Source organism: Diadema setosum, chromosome 1 (assembly GCF_964275005.1).
Source record: "Diadema setosum chromosome 1, eeDiaSeto1, whole genome shotgun sequence".
NCBI classification, from domain to species: Eukaryota; Metazoa; Echinodermata; class Echinoidea; order Diadematoida; family Diadematidae; genus Diadema; species Diadema setosum.
This window is the reverse complement of record NC_092685.1, coordinates 38,044,478-38,064,048: the sequence shown is the minus strand read 5'-3', so window position 1 is coordinate 38,064,048 and position 19,571 is coordinate 38,044,478. Positions and strand designations below refer to the sequence as shown.

General features: G+C 38.7%; 1 protein-coding gene across 1 annotated transcript in view; it reads left to right on the top strand.

Annotated features, from left to right (window-relative positions):
• Nucleotides 1-19,571, top strand: part of LOC140235188 (uncharacterized) — a 75,674-nt gene that overhangs the window by 34,958 nt on the left and 21,145 nt on the right. The window contains exon 10 of the mRNA XM_072315257.1: nt 15,124-15,291. Within this exon, the coding sequence (XP_072171358.1) occupies nt 15,124-15,291 (168 nt within the window). The remainder of the gene's footprint in view (nt 1-15,123; nt 15,292-19,571) is intronic.

Genomic DNA, 19,571 nt, shown 5'->3' with positions numbered 1-19,571 from the left:
TGTCACAGGTATTGTCAAGTTTTCACAATATATTCATTATTCTGTGTGTTTGTACGTGGGGTTTTTCACTTTGCATAAAGGATTTCTCTTCTTTTCCTTTCCAGTGGAACTGAATGAATTGAATTAAACCTAGCACTTTGCACTTGGACGAGAACCGTCCGTGACTTCTAAGCTGCACGAGCCAGACTGCTAGTGTAAATGTAAATCGGCAAAGTGAACAAGGCGGGATTACCATAATGAGATTTGAGAAAATATCCAATATGCGATTTTATGAATTATTCAAAAACAATGATAGAAAAAGGGAGGGAGAGTAGCAGGAGGGTTGGTTGATCCTGTTACAGTGTTCCATCAGTGTGTACAATGTCATATGGAGTCAAGGCTTCTTGGATTACCATGTGGCTTTACTTTATGGGAAGAATTGATCACCAAATGGTGTTTGAGGGGTCAAGGATGTGGTGCTGGTGTCCGTGCTATGAATGTGTGAAACCCAGTAATCAGCTGATATTTCTATATCTATAAGTATACACAGACAGACAGACCCACAAACACACACACATTATAATATATATAATTATGTTAAGTAATTTGTAGTCCATTTGTTGTTAGAAATAATATTATCAATAATAGAACAGAACTCCAGAAATGGGCATGAATCATGCTGTCAATACCAACAGTTTATTTGAAGAACATGCTTTTATCTAATAGATAATCTGTTGGCATTGACAGCATGATTTAAAATGCCCATTTCTGAAGTTCTGTTCTATTATTGATAATGAATATGTAAGCATTCATTTATGTATAAGTGTTCAATGCGTAAATTCTGACAAATCGTCAAAATAGAACAATTCTAGGGCACATTTAGTGATTAGATGAAAATGTGAATTTTTGCTTCTTTTTCCACTTCCCCCCCCCCCCCATAAGATTGACGATGATTGAGAATATTTTCTTGAGGGTTGTTCAGGAGAACGCAGCAAGATGATCTTGCATCGCATCAAATGCGGCCGTCAGTATGATATCGGCAAATAGCATTTGCGGGATTTGCTGATCCTATTGAGGCCACGGGAGACCCAGGGCCTCAAGTGGGGAGAGAGAAAGAGAGCAGGCCGAGCTTTGACCATGATTGGATTAGGGAGAGGATGAATTAATAGGATGAGAAATGAAGTGTCCACATCCTCTTTGTTAGGTTTCACTCATCAGAAAGAGAAAATGAAATAAATCTTGAAGTGGCTATTTTGGGTGATTTTGTCATTGTTTTTTAACCAATGATAATGGGTTGATCGCAGAGTTAGAGAGGAATGATATTGAGCGCAAGAGGCATATTATGCTATATACAATGTAGCTTTGGCGCGCAAGTAAAAATGCCTCTCATAAATGCTACAAGTGTACACTAAGGGACACACCTACATACACACACACACACAGACACACATACACTATGGAAGGTCTTATGCACAAACACACACTCATGAGCACACTCTCATTTTGGCCTTTGATGGGAATTCATACATCAATGGCATGATAGTGCCCCTGTCCCATATTCCCAGTACTCACTTATCAGCATTGCTCTTTATCCGTCCAGAGCAAGTGTTACAATTCTGTCATCCATTTATATTTTAACCTTTAGGGCGCTCGCTATGGCTGAATTTCGCCTAAAGAGCAAATTTCAAAATAGTGTGGGGATGAAAAAAAAAAGAGAAAACTGACATGTGAGTGTCTTGTGATCGTGATGATGAAAATTGAAGTTAAGTGCAAAGAATGGAATGGAAGAGAGCACTACATGGTAATGCATTTAGATAAATAGGAAAGGTTTCGCTGCAAAGCAAAGTTGATCATATTGTGGATAGGAGGAGAAAGAACATGGAATATGTGATGTGTTGTGTGCTTCAAAATGAGATGTAGAATTGGGTGAGTGGGGGGGGGGGGAATGGCATGATGGGGGTGTGTTTACAGAGATTGCAATATCTGCTCTGAGATTATAAAGTGGGCTGTCACTGTCGTTAGCTTTCTAGGTCGTGCATTGTCAGAGTTCAGTGGCTTTAAAGGGTTCTTGCGCATTCTACTTCAAGTTTCACAGATGAATAGCCATCGATTCACATATGAACTGACCCGCTTACGAGTTTCGTGTTTGTTTGTTTTTTGTCCACTAGTATTATGTGCACCTCACCCTCGTATAATTTACAAGGTGCAGCAATGACGCTTTTCAGTCAGCAGAGAAGCCTGTTGTATGTTCAAATATATATGTCATGCTTGAGTGCACTCCATGTATGCCGAGTTCTTCACCAGAGCAAGGCTCCAGGGAGACATTAATGGATAGATATGTTTTGTGATATGAATTGATCAGGAGAAATTAAGTTAAAGATAGGGCTGTGAAACAAGTGCAATCATGTTCAAAACCTGAGATAACGATTAGGGGAGAATTGGGGAAGAAGCCTTGACAGGTCAATGGCCTTTGCTTCTTCTCCACATTCTGTATTGCATTTGATGACCATGCTGTTTTGTATTGCTCACTCTTTTTTAACTCGTGTTGTGAAAGTTGTGGGAATAAATGAAATGAAATGAAATGAAATGAAATGAACAGGATTACCAGAGAAGGCAGACATTGTGTAGTTCTTTATTGGTGCTCTCTGGAGTATTGTGTAGCGACTGATTTCTAAAATTCATATTCTAGTCAGTAGTTTTGTAGATGTCAAGTTATAGTTAGCCCTTGGAGTATCTGAACTATGGGTCTTTCCTCTGTAATTGAATACACAGTTTGTTAACTTTCATTGTCGTTATTGGTCTTTTAGGGACTTTGCTCTGGTGGATATTGATATTTTGAATCGGTATGTAACCTGGAATTTACGTTGTAAGGATATGGACTTTGTAAATATGTGAGAGTAGTGGAACGAAAAATGTGTAATCTGCGCTGATGAAGTTCATTACAATTCATAAGACCGAAACATTCCCTGTTTAAATGCAGGACAGCCTGAATCGTGCCTTTAATATTAAAATACAGATATGTGAACCACAGAGAATGATTTTGTTAATCTGCCATGCACAAAAGCTGCTCTATACAGTTTCACTGTGGAGATTTTTTTTCTTTTTTTTTTTTTAAATTGCTGAATGAAGGGAATAAAGACATAATTTACTAAAAGTTGCATTGATCTATCACACAAACTTCATGCCAAGACTTACCGATGTATACTACAGATTGCCCTCAGAAATGTGCTACAATATAGTGAGCAAATAGGCCTATCTCAAATGAGGCAACAGGCATGACAGCTGGCAGAGGCAATACAGTGGTGAAGTGGGGGTGGGGGGGGGGGGAAGACAGTGTGAAATATATCTGCCACTGTTTTGCCCCTCCACCAAGAGATGAACAGAGACAAAAAGAATCTCCTCCATGAAGAAAGGAAGAAAACAGATGTCTATCACATACTGTGCACCTGCACTAAGATTGAACCACACACATTCTCAACTCTTATCAGAATGAAGGACAGTTTCTGCTCGCTAGTTTCTTATCATGTGATGGGCACGTCCTACACGAGGCAAACTGCCTTTTCTGAGATGTTGTAACTTTGTACGAAAACTCATTTTGGCTGCATATGAAGTTCAGTGGCACGCTTAAAGGGACTGTACAGTACTGGTTGAGGTGGGGATTCATGTTTTGAACATTCCTAAGTGAGATAATGAGAAACCTCATATGAAATATGAAAAAGCATGTAATTTTTAGAAGGATTCAACGTTTATTTGACGAAAATTGGTTTTTGAATGGCCGAGATATCCAAAAAAGTAATAATAATAAAAGGCGACATGCCACACATTTATTAGGATCTCTTTGTTTCACTTTGTTTTTGGATATCTCAGCCATTTCAAAACCGATTTTCATCAAATAAACTTTTGATACCCCATAGAATTGCATGCTCTTTGACATCTAATAGAGTGATTTCTGAATATCTTGCAAAATGTTAAAGGCTAAATTTTCACCTCGACCAAAACTGTACACACCCTTTAAAATCAGAAGAGCTAAGAGCTTTTAAAACTAGTCTACTAGCACCACTCCTATTCGTGTGCATCATAGAAGTGGGAAGTTTGAAACTACGCTGGAGCTCTAGGCAGATTTCATCATTGAACAATGTCCCAAACTGTCACGGAAAGATACACATCATGAAAATCTGAATACTGTGTTTTCTTTCAGTTCCCAAGTAGTGGCTTTAGACATCTCTGAAAGACAAATATTGGATGAGTCAGTCTTTGTTTGTTTATTGTTTCCATGTTGCCATTGACACAGTAACAATGATATAATTCCAGCAAAGCAGTTGAGACTAATATTTTATTGCGGTAATAGTTGTTTGTTTCTTGGAGTTCCGTGATCAATTGCAACGATGAAATAACAAGGCATTTGTGTGCCAAATACCCCAAAAACTACCAGGTGCCCTGATGGTAGAATTTCCACAAGATTTGCGGTGCCTGGAATGATTACCTACCAGGAGATGGACAGTGAACAAACCATCGACAACCTTCGTGCATTCCCCTCGCTCTTTGGCAGATAGATAATTGGATTTTCATCTTATCCTTTCGACCGAACTTGCAGAAATTTAATTCTATTTCTAGGTTTTTGCTGAAATGTCAAAGAAAAAATCAAACACACCATGTTTTCATGTGAGATGTTTTGTGCTTACAAGTAGATTGCAGATTTTTATTGTACAAGTTTAACAGCATGATGTTGTCTGTTTTTACCGTGTATCACTTTACATCAAAAGGATGTGGCTCTGTCCAGGTAGGCCTACGTGCACATTTTTGCTGCCCCGAGGCAGTCTCTTTTGAATGCATCCATAGTTATGTATGAAAGCATGTGAACTGGCCTACTTTGGCGGACAAAAAGTGCCACTTCTAATTAATGAGCAAAACGTATTTGTCATTTACTGTGACATCAGTGCATTGTCACAACGTGTTGACATAGATGTTCCTCAGTGTGATGAGTGCTTCTGCTCAAAATTTTGTGTCTGAGTAGCACGTGACGAGTCTAATCTTGAGAACTGAATTATTTGGGTTGGGATGATTTGTCCCTTCCTCTTGCCAGAAACGGCAGTGTAAGTGTCAATAGCAAATCGAGAAGAATTTCAGCACAACTTACTTCTCTTCCCATTCTCCAGAAGGAGATATCTTAATCAGCACATGAGATGTTAAATTGAATGGAACATGACTAAACATAGTACAGGTACATGTATTTCAAAACACTGAAATCATAATGTATGTTCACTCACACACATGCAAACACAAATTATTCTTACATTCCGAGCTTGCAGGGAAAAGATGGGAGTGTACTGTTTGAAGATTTGTTCTCACCCAAAGGAATGCAAGAATTCTAGACACTGCATGATGCACCAAGTGTCATAGTTTTGATCAGCTGCATGGTGAAAAGTTTCTGCACTTCTAGGTTAATGTGTTAGGCCCACATAGGTTATTCAGTGTCGGCAACTTTGCTTGTAGCCTTCAGTAACGTCCAGACAATATATTTACATCTTGCTGGTCAAACAATGGTCAAGCTATATGTGAATATGCCGGTTATGTATGTGTACAAATGTGATTCATCATTCAGGATAAAGAAAGGTTAAATGTAATTTAGCTGCCAGACTTTGTGTGTGTGTGTGTGTGTGTGTTGGGGGGGGGGGGGGTGTTCTAGAGCAGTATCTCATATTGTGGAAAAGTAATCTTAGTACAGCCATCTATTGAAACTCTCTAACCCTTCTATTTGCTCCAAAATGATTTTCAGTTTTGTTTTATGAAGTCTCAGGTGTATTGTTTAGATAATATTTTCTTTCATGTTGCCGTGGAGACCAAAGGCTGGAAGACAAACAAGCTGGTAGGAAGACCCCGCCTTATCGTTGTACAATCACTATGTTTCCAGTGGCACCATTGCCACAAAAACACAAAGACCACAATAAAGCAGGAAGCATCATTTGTGTAAGATGAGTGATTCTAAGCTACAAAATACGTTTTGTTTGTTTTGTTGGGTTTGTTTCTGATGGTTCGGAACTACCCCCATGTCAGTTTGCAAATGATGACATTTGCCACCATACAAACTGGTGCATGGCCCAACTTTGGGTGCAGTCTTTTCTGTGCCGAGGTCCTCATTCTTACCAAGGCTTGGTCGGTCACTGGAGTGTTGCAATGTCAACGTCACTCTGCAAGAATTACTAGGCGTATCCATGAAGGGTACTTCAGGCGTAGCAAATTGTTCAAAGAGAAACTCCGCTCTGTGATCAGGTTGACTGTAAGAATGAAAATGAAACAAAGTAAATTTTATTAAAGGAATGGTAGAGTTTTGGTTATGGTCCTAATAAAAGGTGGGTCCCACCTTTAATTAGGACCACTTTGTGGTTTGGATATCTCCGCCATTTCGAAATGGATTTTCATCATATAAACTCTGAATTCCTCTAAGAATTGTATGATCTTTCATATTTTATGAGTGGTTTGATGAATATCAGGTTGAAATGGCTGAGATATCCCAAAACAATGTGGTCCTAATAAAAGGTGGGTTCCACCTTTTATTCGGAACACAACCAAAACTATGCCATCCCTTAAACAGACAAGACAAGGAAAAAAAAATTGTGAGGATCATGCCCAAAGACAAGCTAGTTGTGATATTATGAAGTTTTACATGAATTCACAAAAGAACTAGAGATTGTAATTTGTCATCACTGACAAATTAAGGTGATCCGATTTTTTTTAAATCAATGATTCGAGTCCTGATAGTGCAAAGTCTCAGCTACAACATATGAAAATCTGAGAGAAATTCACCGAAGCATAAGTAAGATAGTGCTCGATAAAGAGAGTCATGTCAATTTTCACATCTAAAAAATTCCCTCCCATAGAGATAATACGTCATAGCGAAGATAGAAAAAGAAGTACATATGACCTTTGACCCCACTTTGCACAGACAAGATGGCATCTGAGCAAAAAGTGGTTATGTTATGAAATGATCCCTGTAACATGGTCCTTACGTGTGCAAAATATGGGGAAGATAAGACATGTATTCACCAAGATACAGGATGAAACATCTATGACCTTTGACCCTAATTTACATACCCAAGATGGCGTCTGATCAAGTAGTTGTTATTTTATGAAATAATGTTCGTGACATGAACTAAACATGTGCAAAATATGGTGGTGATAGGGTATGTTTTTCTTGAGTTATTGCACATAAAGTTGTAAAAAGAAAGAAATATTACAATACATCGAAGATAAGCTTTAATTTCAACCAAGTTTTTTCACGTGATCCCGACAACGTATGAAAAAACGAAGGGCACACTAACGATAGGCCTACGTCTCAGCTACAACATATTAAAATCTTAGAGAAATTCACCGAAGCATAAGTGAGCTAGTGCTCGATAAAGATAGTCATGTCAATTTTCATTTCCATAAAAATTGCACTCCCATAGAGATAACACGTAAACTGGTCAAATTTGACAAGGTTACCTTCAATCCATTTTTTCGAGGTGATGTCGTCATCTAATCAAAATTGTGTAATTACATTTATGAAAGAACATATCATAAGCTACAACATATTGAAATTTATGTGAAAATTGGCAAAGGATAAGTGAGATACTCTCGAGTAAACTTGAAATTTGATGACGTCATTTTGAAAATTTACTTTTTTAACTTTATCAAGAAATTTGATATCTTTTAATCACTTTGTCAGCATAGCCAGCCCATGAAATGACTTGTACAATTCATCAGCTTTCAGAATATGTCAAGAAAATGGGGGGTCACCGTCCATCCTGACGAGTAAAATCCAATTTAAAATTGGCAGTTTTTTGGCATAGTTGCACTGTGTATCCCCATTGACGCACGCGCGGAATTTTGAATTTGACGGGCTCGTATGACGTCATATTGAATCGGATCGACTTGAAACTTGGTAGAAATATTCCTTGACATTTCGGACATCCGATCCGTGTGAAAAAATTGAAAATTTCGATTTCATATTAGCTGTGCGTGCGAATATGTGCGCGCGCGTACGCGTCCGTCCAATTTTTTCAATTTTTCAAAAAATGCTCAAAATGGTCTGAAACGTGTGCAAAAAAATGTTAAGCTCGATTTGAGCATACAAATATTTCAACGCGCGCGTACGCGCGCGTTTTGAGATAAAAATGAATTTTAAGAATATGTGTAGAATTCGCTTGACTTGAAATATATGTGACGTAAATTTCATTGAAATATTCCATTCCATTAATGAGATATGCATGAAAATGTGTTTTCATATAATGACGTCATAGTGACGTCACGGTCGACTGATCACTATGATTTTACTTGCGCTGTCGTCTTTGCGACATGATACACATATGGTATAAGTTTGACATTGAGAGGCAATGCACTTTCTGAGCTAACCTCTGCACAACTTTTGAGGAGAAATAAAGAAAGAAACAAAGAAAGAAGAAAGATTCAGTACAGATACAGAAGGTGATCCGAGAGGATACTCGGATCACCTAATAAATGCCAGTCACAATTGCACACGCATATTAAATGATGACATCACTGCACCATGCCTCACCAATGTTGGCATGCAAATCTTTGCAAAATTTTTTGTTTTGAAATGAAATAAAAAGAAAGGGAGTTTTATTCTACTGTATACGCCGTATACAGTATATAACAAGCCAAATCTTTTGCAAATTGGGACTTCCTGACAATTTTGCTACTGGTAAATTTGCAAATGTGGAGTACAGTTGAAATGCACGCATGCACGTCGCATTCATGTTTTAAAAAAAGGGTAATATATTCGTGTGTTGTTCAATTTGTGAAAAATAAAATCTCTCAAAATATATAGCATAAGTAGTATTTGCTAGATTATTTTAATGACTTTTCAGAGGGATTGTTTTTTACCTTAATTGACAGAAAGAGATTATGTAAACATATTGGAAAGTGCGAAGGTGATGAAATTAATCAGGGGGGGGGGGGGGGAGGCAGGGGACATTCTATGAGCTTTGAACTGTAATGATTTTGCAGTTTCTATGGTCAGCATCATGGACCGAATCAATCAGTTGAGAGTACTCAATTTGTTGCTGCAGTAACTGCACTTATTGCAGCTTGTAAAAATTGCCAGTGTCAATAATGAAACAGACCTCTAATTTGCATAAATGTGGTTCCATAAATTTGTAATTATCCAATCTTAACGCACTCTTTAATCACCATTCTACATGTTTAAGCGGTATGCCTTTTATTGCCATCAACTGGACTGTGGAATGGAATGCTCCTGCATGAAAGGGAGTAGAAATGAGTGATCATCATTGGAGACATTTACCCTATAGCAATGGTAGTTTATTTCAAGAGAATAGTGTGTAATATTTGCCCAACCCACCTACAGTCTGTAGCTACCATTTCATTAAAGGCATAATTTACCATTTGCAGATGAAACAAAAACCCAACATTAGTGCTTTAAAATAGTTCTAAAATGTGAGTTAGGGATAACAACAACCACTGTAAAAATTTGAATCCGTATAATCAATGTTAAGTATTCTTAAATACACAAAATGTGAACAATAGTTATAATAAGAATGCTTCCAGACTAAACCGTATACAGTTATGGTTTACTGGGAAAATGCTGATATCTCCTCATATTTTAGGCTTTATTGCAAAAATTTTATATGGTAGGATGTTTTGTGATACAACAGACCTACTCATATGTATCAAATGTGATATCTTGAACATTTTTGAAATCACTGCTCCCAAAGGTAAACTGGACCTTTAATACCAGTACACTGCATTCTACTGATGCAATATGTTTACTCTCCACACTCAAAAGACTCTTTTTTGGGGTGCTTTTTCATTTTTTCATATTTTCAAGTTTATCATTTTATAGGAAATGGTTCTTTTTGTCTGATGCTTGATATGCTCCAATGGCCCATTCTGTGTGATATTTGAATTGTAAAAATAGAATGGAAATACCCTGGGAGAAATATGACTTCTTTTGTGTGTGTGTGTGTGTCTGTCTGTCTGTATAATCCCTGTATGTGTGTGTCTGTGTGTTTGTGCATATGGGGGTGGTTGGGTGGGGAGTTGTCTCCTTGAACCATCATTTAAGGGCCTCTCTCACGAATAGACATCTCTGCAACTTGAGCGACTTGAAAGATCAAAAAATGGGTTGCGCTCTCACCAAGAAGGCGACTCCAGGGTGACTTTTGAGATGTTTCCAGACAAGGTGACAAGGTGACATGTCTCCACATCATCGCTGCTTGTCCGCCATGTGTCTCTTCAAGATCATGGAGAAGTCTTGAAGAGTCATCAACGCAATTAGTTAAAAGTGACTTCAGCTCGCCGCACATTATACGATCCGACCGGACATATGACCTTAGGACCAGAAGTGTGACATCACCAGTCTTGCCAGTTTCCAGTTGTACGACTGGGTCTTAGTGCCAGTCGTAGAGATTTGACATGTTGAATTTCCACGACCGGTCGTGAGCTGTCAGCCAATCACAATACAGTATGATGCAAAGAGTATTGAAGCGAACACAATGAGCACTGTGTGCGCTTCTATACCACAGCGAGAGTTCTGTGTTCTGTACTCATTGGTAACCTACTGAAGCCAGAACGGTCGTAAGACTAGTTGTAAAGTCAGGTCGTATAGTGTGTGTTGCCAGGTCATACGACCTCAGGTCTTATGGTCTTAAAGGTACTAGCTCACATTTGCAAACCCACGAAAATCAAAACTGCATAAAACAGGTCCAATATGACTTCAAGTACAAGTTATAACAGTAACATACCTCACCTGTCGCTCTTTGTCTATATCATTCGATAAAAGAGAGAAAATCATCATTTTAAAATCAATTTTCAAACCGGGTCAACCCGACCCAAAATCAAACTAGAGATTGTAATTTGTCATTACTGACAAATTAAGGTGATCCGATTTTTTTTTAATCAATGATTCGAGGTCTGATCGCAATAGGCATGACCATGCAGGTTTCATCTGTGTTTAGAGACATTGGCCGTGTGATGTTTGGATTCTCATTTAGAAAAGGGAGTCATATCTGTCATCTTTGGTACCAAATTCTGTATACACTGTAACGAAGATACAGAATCAAGTATATTTGACCATTGACCCCACTTTGCACAGCCAGGATGGCATCTAAGCAAAAAGTGGTTATTTCGTAAAATGATTCTTGTAACATGGTCTTTGCGTGTGCAAAATATGGAAGAGATAGGACATGTATTCACTAAGATACAGAATGAAACATTTATGACCTTTGACCCTAATTTACATACCCAAGATGGTGTCTGATCAAGAAGTTGTTATTTTATGAAATAATGTACGTGACATGAACTAAACATGTGCAAAATTTGAGGGTGATAGACGCTGTTTTTCTTGAGTTATTGCAAAGAAAGTTGCAGAAAGAAAAGAAACATCTCAATACATTGAAGATAAGCTTTAAATTCAACCACGTTTTTTAACGTGATCCCGACATCGTATGAAAAAGACGAAAGGTAAAATACGATAGCCCAAAGTCTCAGCTACAACATATTAAGATCTGGGAGAAATTCACCGAAGCATAAGTGAGCTATTGCTCGAAAAAGATAGTCATGTCAAATTTCATTTGCAGAAAAACTGCACTCCCATAGAGATAACACGTCATAATGAAGATACAGAAAGAAGAATATATGACCTTTGACCCCACTTTGCACAGCCAGGATGGCATCTGAGCAAAAAGTGGTTATTTCGTAAAATGATTCTTGTAACATGGTCTTTGCGTGTGCAAAATATGGGAGAGATAGGACATGTATTCACCAAGATACAGGATGAAACATTTATGACCTTTGACCCTAATTTACATACCCAAGATGGTGTACGATCAAGTAATTGTTATTTTATGAAATAATGTACGTGACATGACCAAAACATGTGCAAAATATGGGATTAATAGCCATTGTTGTTGTTCATCTATTGCACAGAAAGTAGTAGAAAGAAAGAAAAATAAAGAAAAAATTGTGTTATTTTTATAAAAATTTGAAGGAGAAGCATGAAAAAAATCAGAAAAAGATAAAGTTAGGAAAGGAGATTAAGAATAACTAAAGAAAAAGAAGAAAAAAATAGTGTTTAAAAAAATTTTAAAAACAACTGGCAGGGGTGAGCATCGAACCAGGGACCTTAGGATTACGAGTCGGATGCGCTATGCAATGACCTATTTCATGCTCCATAGGCCCTGTGTATTAAGCAAAATGACGCTGCATCGAAACCACATGCAATTTTCAACCAAGTTTTTCGACGTGATGCCGACGTCGTATGAAAAAATGAAGGGCACACTCACGATAGCCCAAAGTCTCAGCTACAACATACTAAAATCTGGGAGAAATTCACCGAAGCATAAGTGAGCTAGTGCTCGAAAAAGATAGTCATGTCAATTTTCACTGCCAGAAAAACTGCTCTCCCATAGAGATAACACGTAAACTGGTCAAATTTTACAAGGATACTTTCAATCCATTTTTACGAGGTGATGACGTTATCCAATCAAAATGTTGTTTTTACATTAATGAAAGAACATTTCATAAGCTACAACATACTGAAATCTGGGTGAAAATTGGCGAAATTTAAGTGAGATACGCTCGAGTGGATTTGAAATTTGATGACGTCATTTTGAAAATTTACTTTGTTTACTTTATTAAGAAATTTGATATCTTTTAATCATTTTTTCAGTATCGCCAACCCATGAAATGACATGTACAACTCATCAGCTTTTAGAATATATCAAGAAAATGGGGGGTCACCGTCCATCCTGACGAGTAAAATCCGATTTAAAATTGGCGGTTTTTTGGCATAGTTGCACTGTGTATCCCCATTGACGCACGCGCGGAATTTTGAATTTGACGGGCCCGTATGACGTCATATTGAGTCGGATCGACTTGAAACTTGATAAAAATATTCCTTGACATTTTGGACATCCGATCCGTGTGAAAAAACTGAAAATTTCTATTGCATATGAGCTGTGCGTGCGTATATGCGCGCGCGCGTACGCGTCCGTCCGATTTTTTCAATTTTTCAAAAAATGCTCCAAATTGTCTGAAACGTGTGCAAAAAAAATTTGAGCTCGATTTGAGCATACAAATATTTCAACGCGCGCGTACGCGCACGTATCAAGAGAAAATGTAAATTTTGAGAATATGAGTAAAATGCGCATAACTTGAAATATATGTGACGTAAATTTCATTGAAAAACTTCATTCCATTAATGAGATATGATTGAGAATGTGTTTTCATATAATGACGTCATAGTGACGTCACGGTCGACTGATCACTTTGATTTTAGTTCGATTGCCGTCTTTGGGACACGATACATACATGGTATAAGTTTGAACTTGATAGACATAGCACTTTCTGAGCTAACCTCTGCACAACTTTTGGGGAGAAATAAAGAAAGAAGAAGAAGAAGAAGAAGAACTAAAGAATCCGTACAGATACAATAGGTGATCCGAGAGGATACTCGGATCACCTAATTACGAGCGTGGGCTATAGCTACGTACATTGTACATGTAACACGTACGTGGACCGGAGCTAGCGAGCGTTATACGCATGCATACGGATTACGGTGCATTTTCATTTATTTTTATGAAAGTAATGGACTAATTGGAACGAAATTTTGCACAGGTGTTACTGCAATCATACCCAAACTCCATGCTAATTATGAGACCAATTGCTGCAGGTTTACAAATGTGGGCTAATACCTTTAAGGTCGTATTAGTCGTGAGTCGTATATTGTGCAGCTGGCTTTAGCCTCAACAAAGGAGGCGTCGCAGAGACATTGTGAAGACGCATTCCCTGACCAGCAAGAGACGCCTCCTGGGCACTATTTCATGAAAGGTGTCGGCCCTGACAAGTTGGCAGTCTCTGACAATCTCCATGGTAAGAGTCTGTGACCAGAGCTTCTCAGCCAGTCAAAACCAAGGATTGTACTGACGTTGTCAGAGACTGACAACTTGTCAGGGCTAACAACTTTCATGAAACAGCGCCCAGGGCACTTTATGAAGCGTTTTGTCAGATTCTATTTCTGGCAAAGTGTTATAAGCTATTGAAATCGTTCCATCTGATTGACTGAGAGCAAATTTGTACGACAAATATGTTGGACAGCACGCTTCATGAAATGCCACCCAGGTTGCCACCCAGTCTCCAAGCCAATGAGATACCCGCTGTTCTGACTTGCATTTCCCAGTGCTTGTGCCAATTTCTTGAACATAGAAGTCATTGGTGTAACACTGTCCAAGTTATCTGGCTGTTTTGCAGAGTGACATTAAAAAACAAACAAAAAACAACAACAAAAGGAAATATTATGTCACATATTGAAATCCAAATCTTAGATTATAGCAGATGTATTGTTTTGTCAGTGCACTAAACACTGCACACTGATATAGGGTGATAGTACACAGACTGTGCTTTTAAATGCATCCATCCAGCACATTAACATTCTATATACGTGGCAGCTACCTGACAGTCATGCGTCCTGTTGATACAAAACCAATTAGGCAAGTTAGAGGCAACAATAAACACCTCATCTAAGTTTCATATCTGTGGGTGTCACCAATAATGCTGCTTTGTGAAAGCAAGCAAATCTCTCGAATTCCATAGATGTCTATATTTTATGCCAGAATTTTATGAAATTGATGTCACCATGTTTATTCTATTCATTACAGTTATCAGTTGAACATGGAGAGGCATATAACTGTAAATCATGAAACGACTGGTCTAAAAGGTGGAATGTGATGTTTACAGTTCGCCCTTCACTATTAACGTATTGTCCTTCGTAATACTGTTGATCCAATAATTTATACCAGCTTACATGCATTTATTGCTTCTTCAGTGATCACGTAAAACTAATCATAATCGGCTGTTTCTATGATGTATTCATATTCTATGCGTGCTTTGTCCACAAAAGATTGCCATAATAACCACAAAGCTTCCAGATGGCTTACCCCACCTAATGACAACTGATGAATGCTAAGTGGGTCCTGCCAAAGAAACATATAATTGAAGGAGTTGTTACTGGGCTATAGGAAAAGAAACATCCATGAATTTTGGTACAATAGAAAAAGTGATCTTATTAATTTCAAACAGTCCTCATAGGAATGTCTGTCCCCTTCTTTTTTCCCACCTGGTCACTTCCAGGTCCTGGCGCTTTGTGTACCTGGTCCAGGACGGCCCAACCTTGACGTTCTACAAGGACCAGAGAAAGAGGAGACTTGGAATGCTGCTCCAGGACCCTGTCAGGCTTACCAACGCCATTGTTGCGGTGGCGAAGGACTACTGTGCAAGACAGCATGTCTTCAGGCTGCAGTAAGTTAATTAGGACCAGTTATTGAGCTTTTATTGGCAGATATACGCAGTAAAACCAGAAATTTTCACATTCATAAAAACTGTGAGGATCAGCATCAAGATCGGCAAAAGTAACGTGCACACAAAAGTTCTTGTCTGCATGCCAGTCGCCACTTGTGAAAATTTCATGCTGCGAATATGACTCTCGGCTTCCACTTGTGAAAGTGGCCTTCCCCGAATGTTTCAGCTTTTACAGTATTTTATAAGGGAATTACTCAACCCCGCCCCCAGCAATGAGTGTTAATGTAGATGGTTGATTGCAGTGTGTTTACCTACACATACTGTAATTTGCAGTGCACTGTCATACATTTCACAATCTTTTCTCTCTTTTTTTTTTTTTTTTGTCCACCTGAAATGGCTATCGTCATAATACTTAAACCATGGATGGACCTACATTAACATTATTGTGATGGTAACCTTCATCAATGTGTAAATTATCATTAATTCATGTGGTCTCATCAAAGCAGATGTAATGAGAACAATCTTCATCTGGCAGGCAACGATATGACCACGTGAACAATTGCACACTGAACTGGAAAGCAGGAATATGAATGAGGTAGACATGCTCGATCGCTCATAATTGTAGGGGAAAATAGCTTAATCTTTATGAATAAACTCGGGTCCTTGCATCATTTGTATAGAATAAACAAAGCTGTGATGATCAGAGTAGAAAGATAAACAGAAGGAAATAATCTGAAAACTTTGTGCAGTCATCCATGCACATGGAGTAAAGTTTGTGTGAGCATTTATAACTGTGAAGTATTTTACTTTAAATATCAATTATTTGCTGAATATGATTAGACAGATACTTTTATTTGCCTCTTTTTTTTTGGGAGCAATTTAAAACTTTGGATGGCCATGAAGTTGTATCTATTGATATCTCAGTAGAGCGTTGCTGACTGCTAAATTTGTTTCCTGGTTTTGTTTTGTTTTACTGTTGGTTTAGTGCCATTCACACAGACAAAACACAGATGACTCCCATTATAATGAAGTCATTGGGACCAGCCATTTTTTTTTTTGCCATATTGAAATTTTTCATAGCCGAACAGTAAAGTATGTAAAGATATGTACAAAGATGATAATTTTTGGACTTGAATTTTTACTCCGTTGTAGCGAGAATTGTGTTCGTTATAACAGGAGTGCACTGTAGCGGGATGCTGATCACGATCCGAATGCTGAGATTTATCCGTCATAATTGCATGCACTCCCTGGAAGCCACCCACAAGAGTATTTAATATACTATAGATAGCTGGATACTTGCACCCCATGCCCCCCCCCCCCCCAAAAAAAAAAAAGGAAAAAAAAGAAGAAAATAAGTTTACTCATCAGCATTTCAGGTTTGTGGACTAAAAATACACAAAGACTCACCAAGGTACAAACAACTGATGAGAAATGAAATCATGGTGTCACAACAGCCGTTGTAATTGAGACTTTGCACTCTCTCTGCCGTGTGTAAAGAAGAAATGAGAAAATGACTGGTAAGAGATTTATAGGTAGATTCGTAGGCCTGCTCGGTAGGTAAGCAGTCAAACAAAATGGACAGAAATCTAGCCACCTGGATAGATTGAATAGTATGTGAAATAGAAGGCAGAAATAGAGTGAGAAAAATTGATATGGGGAAATGTTTTAATTTTCAACTCTTTATATCTGTCTGTTTATTATTATTATTTTTTTTTTTGCATCTGTTATGAGGAAGTTGATAAAACCATAATACGTTGTCGAGACATTCTGCATCAGTCTATTCATGCTTTAGTGGGCATTCATTGCTTTTGTCTGAATGGTTAGATATATCTCTGTCCCACCCACTTTCCTTTGTATTGACCTTTGAACTCCCACCCTCACAATGCACAGCAAGCATGACGCAGTATATTGTAGTTGAGGACCAAGAGGCAGCTTGTTCAGCATGGTTTGTGTACTGTGTGTTCGGGGATCAGATGCGTTTCCAAATCGCTTCTTTCAGTTTCATGATAGCAAAGTGGCCGTGACTTTTCCATTTTTTTTTCTACCATACACTCATGAGAGAGATTTTAAACACTGCATTTTGCTCATTAACCTGACATGTTTTGTAAAAATCTTTTGAAGGTGCCCTTCATGTTGGTGTTCTTTTGCCTCAGCTGCTGCTGACTGTAAAGTCGTCAATATAATACAGCTATATCTGGTAATTATCGTATCGATGCTGTAAAATAACAGATTTACTAAACAGAAATTCTTGATTTCGTCAATTGAGGGGCTGGAGCGCAGTCATACTTTCCTGTATATACATTTGTATTTCCCTCAGCAAGGAACGTACCAATCAACAGGGACTACATCTGACAAGTGGCTGTGATTAACATGTAGATTGGCATGTCGCTATCTAATTTAGATAACACAATGTGTTCCGGCAGAGAAATGTGTAGTGGCCACTGTAGGCCAAGAGAAACCAGTGACAAGTTTTCAAATAAAGGACATAGTGAAGCAGTTGTTGTACCCCTTTGAAGTTTCCAGCTTCTGGCCAGTGTGTACTATTGTCATGAGTAAATCTGCCATAGATAGTATATTATGATGCAACCTGTAAGCAACAAGTACTGGTATGGCTATTTTCTTGTTGTTGTACATGATCACTTATAAACTTTGCCGGATGCTGTGCGCTTAAAGCCAGTCAGCTTAATACTAAGAGGGTGATAACACTGTACAAATGCTTCAGAATTCTTGTTCTGTATCTCAACTAACAATATGCTCCTTTCATGCATTCTGCTATGACTGGTTTGTTTGTTGTAGTTGGGTTTTTTTTTTTTCTTTTTGAGTGTGTACGTGAGTGGCACTAGAAATGGCTCATCCAACAGTGGTACAGTAGTGTGAATGATGCCGAGATTGAACATGAACTCTGAATGACTCTCTGTCTTGGCTCACCCTGTCACTCTCTTGGCAATCTTGAAATCCCACTGAGCTATAATCTCATCCCTCTGTCGGCCGGGAGGGAGGAAGGCTGGCCCATCCAATTTCTCCCAATCCTCACATATATCACCATCGCAAATTCCCCCCCACACGCAACAGTAGTTTGGCGATGACGGAATGCGGCCCTGTCCTTCGTCCGTTGGAGCCAATCATCTTTATCGCTTTGCGAGAGAGAGAGAGAGAGAGAGCAAGAGAGAGGCGCCACCACCGGAACGGAGGTGAGGGCGCGCGGGTGTCTTGCGAGATTTCTTCGATTAACATCCCGGGCAAGTCGAGAGGAGGAATCGGAGCAGCAGGGCGGTAGACAATCTCACTGATGGACAAAGGTCAAGAGCATCCCGCGTGTGTGTGTTCCCAAGCACTTCTCCACTCCTCCATGACAGAAGGCCCTTCGACCTCTACCAGAAAGATTCTTATTGGCGCCGGGCATCCATCATTTCTATAACTCAATGAGAATCAGAAGGGCATTAAAACAAAACTTCTCATACTCCCCTTCTATGGAATGTTTATACCCGATGAGAATCAGAAAGGCATCAATGCGAAACTGTCCATTTCCCCTTCAATGGAATAATTTCTATTGCCCAATGAGAATCAGAAGGCCGTTCATGTAAAATTGTTCATCCCCTTTCAACGGAATGTCTGTCACCCAGTGAGAATCAGACGGGTGTTATTGCAAAACTGCTCATCTCCCTTTCAATGGAATTTGAAGTTGGTATGATTATTTGTCTTTGTCCTTCACAGTTGGTACTCTTTCTGCACTATGAAGTTGCAGTACAATGCTTTAGAGAGAGTGTGTGCCTAAGTCTGCCAATATTATAGAAATCTTTGAGGTTCAAAATTCTAATGGTCAGTGTGCTTGACGCTATTTTGTTTCTGTAATGAGGACTTCAGACAAACAAACGAGGACATGCCAGTTATACAGTAATCTGCAAGAAGGGAACAAGTCCCTGTGCTTCCATAATGAGGACACTTGATGGAAACCTTGACACTAGCTCAAATCATTATGCATTAACGATTATAAAGGGAACAAGCTCCTCCAAAGATGCAAACAAACCGTTCATGCCAAAGAAAATTAAGTCTGCGCTCATATGGTTCTCATGCGACCTCATGCAGCGCCAAACACAACATGGAATCATGAGAGCTGCACTCTGTCACGTCGCCCCGCCGATGCGGAATGCAATTTACGAGGAAAAGGCTGGCTGCAAAATCTCAGGAGCTCAGGAGGGGAAGATTTGAAAATGTGCTAACCACAATTAAAAAAGAAAGAAAGAAAGAAGAAAAAAAAAATGATGAAATATCACAACAGG